This window comes from Apium graveolens, chromosome 8 (genome assembly GCF_009905375.1).
Source record: "Apium graveolens cultivar Ventura chromosome 8, ASM990537v1, whole genome shotgun sequence".
Classification (NCBI taxonomy): domain Eukaryota; kingdom Viridiplantae; phylum Streptophyta; class Magnoliopsida; order Apiales; family Apiaceae; genus Apium; species Apium graveolens.
Window position 1 is genome coordinate 162,025,951 of NC_133654.1, and position 7,133 is coordinate 162,033,083.

Below are 7,133 nucleotides of genomic sequence, written 5' to 3' on the forward strand. Positions count from 1 at the left end.
GTACTTGGTTTCAAACTTTATGTCAATATTTTTAGAATATAGTAAGATTATAATAACAATAAAAAAATGACATTTTTGATAATTTTCAATGTTATTAAATTTGGTGAAAATGATAAATTAATTGAATTGATTTGGGAAACTGTTTTAGCGTTTTCCAATTTTAAGTCGGACCGGGTCATTACAATTGGTGGACGTATTATTTTGGTTTAAATAATTAAGTTGACTTCTATCCGACAAGTAAAAGATGAATAGTAAATCATGTGTACCGTATAGGAACCCTAAATGTAACTGAAAACGAATGTCGTGTATATATGAACTACGTTAGGTCGCTAAGAATTCTGTACTTTCATGTGCTAAAAGGTAACCTATATTTTATACGTAGGTGCTTGAGGTGATATCCACGGAATAAGGCGTAAAATTTGCAAGAAAACCAGCAATGTCAAAAGAGACAAAACAAAGTTAATATGCACATGACATTATTAAGGATGCATTAACTGCAAAGACAATTTGTTTCTCTCATCCAGCTAGAACATGCATGTATAAACTACACCTGCACGTTACTGTGCAATTGGGATAAATTTATACGTCTGCGTGTATTTGCATTTCTTGATCTAAAATTTTTAAGTTAAACAAACACTATAAATAGCGCCCCCAAATTGTCACAATTCCCATCATCAAACATTCTTCTCCTCTTACACTCTCTCCAGCCTTATTGTTTAATCGCATTCAGGATGGTGAGTAGTGCAATGGCTTATTATCTTGTTCTTACACTTTCTCTCATCTTTCTCGTTAGTTCATCATCAGCCGCAAGAGTTTCAATCAATGTGCAAAAGTTGGGAGCCAGGGCTGATGGCAAGACAGATGTATCAAAGATCCTCCTTCGGGCTTGGAATTCAGCTTGCGCTTCTAGAAATCCAGCTCAAGTTTACTTGCCCCGAGGAAGATACTTGATTCGCAGTCCCATAGTATTTAGTGGTCGCAATTGTAGAAATAGTATGGTAATGCGAATTGATGGCACTATTGTGGCTTCCACTAATTACAACCTTCTCGGGAGTGCTGGAAACTGGATCAAGTTTGAAAGAGTTAACGGGCTTACAATCACCGGAGGAACCATAGATGCTAAAGGTACTGGTCTGTGGAATTGCAAAAAATCTGGAAAGAACTGTCCTACAGGTGCAACGGTATGTTACTAGAACAGTTAACTGCCGTGAATATATATTTGCAAGTATATGATTATTCACTGCATTTGATTTAGGATCTGGGTTGAAACTCTTTACATTTTTGCTTAATATAATAATCTGTTGAAATCTGAATCTAGTTATATTACTGATTCCACATCATGAATATGTGAAGAAACAATAGATATTATATTGCTACAAATGTGAAGATACAATAGATATTATATTGCTGCAATATTCTTTCACAACATGTATTATTGAAGAATACTATATTTTGTCCACTGTATCATGATGTATCAGTTGAACATCTCAAATTCTTCATATATCTGCTCTTTTGAATTGAACAAAAGTTGATGGGTATAAATTTTAACGTACTTTGCAGACCTTGGGACTGTACAGCTCAACCAATGTTGTTGTGAGTGGATTAACGTTAATAAATAGTCAAATGTTCCACATGATCGTGTACAAATGCAACAATGCCAATATACGAGGAATCAAGATCTCTGCACGCGCTAGTAGCCCCAACACAGATGGCATCCACATACAACTATCATCAGGAACTAACATAGTTAACTCACGAATTAGTACGGGAGATGATTGCGTATCAATTGGACCCGGAACTACTAACACATGGATAGAAAACGTTTCCTGCGGCCCAGGTCATGGCATTAGGTATATATTTTATATCCTACTGGACTATATAGAATATTATTCATTATTTATAATTATACTGCTTATTTCTTCAAGTATTAATTCTAATGTAAATAAATTACTGGTGATAACAGCATTGGAAGTCTAGGCTGGGATGCGCAAGAACCTGGAGTTCAAAATCTGACAGTGAAATCAGTTACATTTCGGAATACAGACAATGGTGTGAGAATAAAAACGTGGGCAAGGTCTAGCACTGGATTTGTTAGGAATGTTCTATTCCAGCACATTGTCATGAATAATGTCAAGAATCCTGTTCTTATAGATCAAGACTACTGTCCTAACGCCCAAAATTGCCCAAGCAAGGTATAAAATAAAAGAAATTCATTATATGAGTTGCTCCATTTATTACTTTTTGGGTTCACATGATCAGTTTTTTATAATTTAATTCAATATTAATCTTTGTTGTTGTTTAATATGACAGGTCTCTGGAGTGAAGATTAGCAATATAAGGTATCAAGATATTCGTGGAACATCAGCAACGCCAGTGGCTGTGCAATTAGAATGTAGTAAGAAATATCCTTGCAGTGGAATAAGGCTACAAGATATTGCACTTACGTATAGAAATCAAGCTGCAAAAGCTTCATGTTCCTATGCCGGAGGAAGTGCTTCTGGTGTTATGAAGCCTTCCAGTTGTTTATAAAAAGGATGATAAACATAGTTGACTATAAGTAACTATTTAGTGTATTGTCAAGTTTCTTGAGTCATGTAATTTTTATCAAGTCTTCAAGTGACAGAAGAATATCATCTAACAACTTATTTTGAATTGTTGCATAAATATATTGATACGCGTTCAACTATTTGGAACGTTTAGAGAACAACATTGAACTTGTAATCAAGTTCGCATTTTTACACACTTGGAGATAAAACAGTGTTGTGCCTAAAGAAAACTATCGAGCGTAACAGAAAAACGTTGACAAAAAACAATTAATGACATCTGTCTATTCGAGTAAAAAAGCTTAGTTATATAAAGAGAATTAAGAACTCATGTTTTAGTAATTACTCCCTCCGTCCGAGTAAATTTTTTAAGTTTGGTTGGGACACGGAGGTTAAAAAATATGTATAAAATAGTGAAAAAGAAAAAGAAAAGTGGATGAAGTGGTTGGAATCATTCACTACAAGAAAAACGCGATCATACAACACCCATCACACAGCGCTTGGCCGAAAAAGTGTAGCCCAGAATTTTTATACAACAGTTTTTCAAAAACAAAAAAACAGGTGTTGGCTGATATATATTACTACAAGCAAAACAAAAATGTTGTCTAGTAAAACAAGTCAGACAAATCTTTTCATAAACCTCATGTTGTGTGAATGACAAACTTATAGCATTACCACAACGCTATAAAATCCATTGTCTAGTTCTTAGAGGCAGACAACACTTTCTAACATCATGTTGTGCAAGTGAGTAAGTTTGCACAACGGTTTTTAAATGATATGTCTGAAAGATATTGAGACAACGTCTCAATTAACAGTTGTAAAAATGAAACAAGTGTTTTTTCTGTTGGTATTTTAAGATGGTGTCAAACAACGTACAAGTATAAGTGTTGTCTGAATTAAAAACGACATACAAGTGTTTTTCTATGTTGTAGATTATACTTTCAGACAATGGGCTAATCAATAAAACCGTTGTCTTACTCTGGTGATTTTTTTTAAAAACATTACCGGAAACAAAGCAAACGTGCCAAACCAAAGGCAACAAGGAAAACCACCCAAACCAGATGCAACAAGCAAATCAACCAACAATCAAGAACTGAAAATAAATAACAGAACCAAGCCAAAGTTATTATGCATGTTCATACAAAGTATAGTAATTGAAAGTACAAATAAAAATACTTCAAGAAAGTTGAATTAGTTCATCAACATCCCGCATGTAACTATCCATGTCATCACCACTATCATCTATCTCGGGAAAATTGGGCATGAAACAGTCATTCTCGAGTTCCACTTCGACGGATTCCTCATCTGCATCATCATTATCTTCATGGTACTTTTTCTCGAGCAATTTCAACACCACCGACCATAATTTTTCAGAGGGATCGTCGATATAACAAACTTGTTTAACATGTTTTGCTAAAACAAACGGATCATTCAAAAAACCCAACCTATTCAAATTAACCGATGTATATCCCAAGTCATCGACCTTAATCCCTTTGTTTATATCTACCCAATTGCAAAGAAAAACAGGGACCCTAAAGTGATTATAGTCCAACTCCCATATACTTTTTATAACTCCGTAATATATATGTGATATGTGCGCAATATTTTGATCCTTACCCTGCACAACCATTGTGTCTGCTTCTACACACACACCACTGCATTGAACTTGACGCATATCATCACGATCCTTGGTACTAAAGGTAACACCATCCATTCTGTAGCCACTGAATGTAGGAACATCCTTGTTGGGCTCATCTGCAATCCACCTTATCTCGCCCGATATCTCTTTTTCATCGGCCAAATTTGAAGCAATCTGAAAAAAAGGAATTCAAACATGTAAAATAATTCAGGTGAGGTAGTAAGTTATAAAACAGTGGGAAAAAAATACATCAAACGACGCACGTAATACCTTTTCCTTAAACCATTTTGGGAATGTCTCATTTTGCTTGTTTTTAAGCCACATTTCATCATTTTCATATTCCGGATATTTTGTCATTAAAAAGGCCATGTGTTCACTGCATTTAAAGATAAGCCAATATAAGTTGGTTGAACTAATAACAGAAAATATATATGCAATTTTTCAAGTAAAGAGAGAGAAAGTGTAAGAAGTTACTCAATATATGGCCTAACAGCAGTGGTATTTTGTAGAACACATAAATGTGCTACGTGCAAATCAGTACAGCTCGGGGTTATAATTGTTGCACCGGATAATGGCTTGTAAATAGAATCCTTGGTATGCCTACCTTTTTTTGGTACCCCAATTGTCACTTCTTCATTATCCACTAAACATTCAACTGCCTCTTCTGCAATATAGGCCTCAGCGATGCAACCTTCTGCACGAGCTCGATTCCTTATATATATCCCTTGAATGTCTTCATGTATCTCTCAAAAGGATACATCCACCTAAGGAAAATTGGTCCACAAAGCTCGACTTCTCTTACAAGATGAACCGAGATATGAAACATTAAATCAAACAACGAGGGAGGAAAGTATTTTTCAAGCTGACAAAGAGTTTCTACCAGTTGCGATTGCATTTTCTCCAGCTTATCAACCTCAATAACTTTACTACAGATCGCTTTGAAAAATAGACAAAACTTGATAATAGTTTTCCTGACCTGTTTTTGTAGTGACGAGCGAATCGCAATTGGGAGCAAGTGATGCAAAATCGTATGGCAGTCGTGAGATTTCATTCCGGTAAGACGAAGATTTTCCATTGAAACCAGGTTCTGAATATTAGAACAAAAACCATCAGGCAACTTCATGCCAAGGAAGGATGAGCAAACAACCTTTTTTTCAGAATGGGTTAGATTCCAAGATGCCAATGGTAACTTCTCCTTTATCCCCGGAGTTTTTGGCCTTAGTTCTGTTCTAATCCCCATTTCAGCCATGTCAATGCGCACAGATTCCTTGTCTTTCGTCTTTTTTGGTATATTAAGCATCGTACCGAGTAAAGATTCACAAATATTTTTCTCGATGTGCATCACATCGAGAACATGTCGAACCGACAAAAATTTCCAATACTCAAGTTCAAAAAATATAGAAACCTTCTTTCATACAGGTCGAGCATCACCTTTCTTCAATCGTGGTTGGCGTTGTGTTTTACCATAGACATGTCCCTTTAAATGTTGCACTCTTTCAAGTACCTCCTCTCCGGTTAATGGAACTGGAGCTATTTCTTTTTCTATGGTGTTATCAAAATCTTGTTTCTTCCGACGATAAGGATGATGAGGGGGCAACCACCTTCGATGCCTCATGACCACGCACTTACGATAATTGACAAGCCTTGTAGCTTTTGTTTGATCAACACAGATAGGACAACCATTATACCCTTTGATTATATTTCCCGACAAGTTACCATAGGCTGGATAATCACTAATAGTCCATAACAAGATGCCTCTTAGCAAAAACTGCTCATTCTTGTAAGCATCGTACACTTGTTTCCCATGCCACAACTTTTTTAAATCATCTATATGTGGTTGAAGAAACACATCAATATCATTTCCGGGTTGAGTTGGTCCAGATATCAACAAGCATAGCATTATATACTTCCGTTTCATACAAAGCCATGGTGGAAGATTATAAATTGACATCAAAACAGGCCAACATGAGTAATCAAGATAACAGCTACGAAAAGGATTGAATCCATCAGAAGATAGAGCTAACCGTAAGTTTCTAGGATCTGAAGAAAAGTCTGGCCACCTTGCATCGACTTCCTTCCATGTTTGTGCATCAGCAGGGTGTCTCAATTTACCATCCTTTAACCTTTCCCTGTCATGCCAAGTCAAGTCCTTAGATGTTTGAGGTGAGTTGAACAAATTCCTGAGACGTGGTATTAATGGAAAATACCATAAAACCTTGGCAGGAATCCCTTCCAATTCATCTCCATTTTTGTTTAACTTCCAGCGAGAGGCCTGACAAATGCGGCACTTCGTCTCATCTTCATCTCTCTCTCCACGGTATAGTAAACAATCATTCAGACATACGTGTATTTTTTCATACTCCATTCCCAAGGTACACAAGCTTTTTTTAGCTTCACTGAATGAAGAAGGAAATGTGTTGCCTTGTGGAAGCATAGACCCGACCAAAAGTAGCATTTCAGAGAAGCAAGTATCAGATATTTCATATTTTGCTTTCAAGTTATAAAACTTTACCAAAGCCTTCATCTTAGTGTATCCTTCACATCCTGGATAAAGAGGTTCATATTCAGATTGAATATGGTTAAACATTTCCGAGGAGTCCAGGGATACATCATCATTTCTACCGACTGGGATTTGATCTACCGATTCTGAACTGCCCGTCCCTTTAGTGGTAGGCTCACCTCCTTCTGTATTGCACTCTCCGTGCCAAATCCAACACTTGTACGTTTGATCGATACCATTGAGAAAAAGATGGTCCCTTACTTTTCGAGCATGCCAATGTTTACTATGTGCGCATTTTATACATGGACAACAAATTTTATTTTCACTAAATCCGTTCTCAAATGCACACAACAACAAATCCTCGACTCCTTTTTTGAATTATTTTGTTCTTCTATCTGCCTTTAACCAAGACCTGTCCATCTGTTTTAATTCAAAATATGACACATAATTA

The 7,133-nt window shown here is 36.2% G+C and overlaps 2 protein-coding genes across 2 annotated transcripts; one reads left to right on the forward strand and one right to left on the reverse strand.

Moving 5' to 3' along the window:
• Positions 1-686: 686 nt before the first annotated feature.
• LOC141678630 (polygalacturonase-like) lies at positions 687-2,611 on the forward strand. The gene is made up of 4 exons (XM_074484977.1): positions 687-1,181; positions 1,561-1,850; positions 1,964-2,192; positions 2,311-2,611. The coding sequence occupies exons 1-4, from the start codon at positions 732-734 to the stop codon at positions 2,527-2,529; spliced, it is 1,188 nt and encodes a 395-aa protein (XP_074341078.1). The 5' UTR covers positions 687-731; the 3' UTR covers positions 2,530-2,611.
• A 2,982-nt stretch (positions 2,612-5,593) lies between these two features.
• On the reverse strand, positions 5,594-6,769 carry LOC141680107 (uncharacterized). The gene has a single exon (XM_074486419.1). It carries the CDS (start codon positions 6,767-6,769, stop codon positions 5,594-5,596), a length of 1,176 nt encoding a protein of 391 aa, XP_074342520.1.
• Between the last annotated feature and the right edge of the window lie 364 nt (positions 6,770-7,133).

What these genes read in the sequence shown, in the direction of transcription:
- LOC141678630 (XM_074484977.1), top strand. Translation starts at nt 732, where the DNA reads ATGGTGAGTAGTGCAATGGCTTATTATCTTGTTCTTACACTTTCTCTC. An exon ending in ACTGTCCTACAGGTGCAACG is followed by an intron (nt 1,182 to 1,560) that starts GTATGTTACTAG and finishes CGTACTTTGCAG; the next exon opens with ACCTTGGGACTGTACAGCTC. An exon ending in CCCAAAATTGCCCAAGCAAG is followed by an intron (nt 2,193 to 2,310) that starts GTATAAAATAAA and finishes TTAATATGACAG; the next exon opens with GTCTCTGGAGTGAAGATTAG.
- LOC141680107 (XM_074486419.1), bottom strand. Translation starts at nt 6,769, where the DNA reads ATGTTTAACCATATTCAATCTGAATATGAACCTCTTTATCCAGGATGT.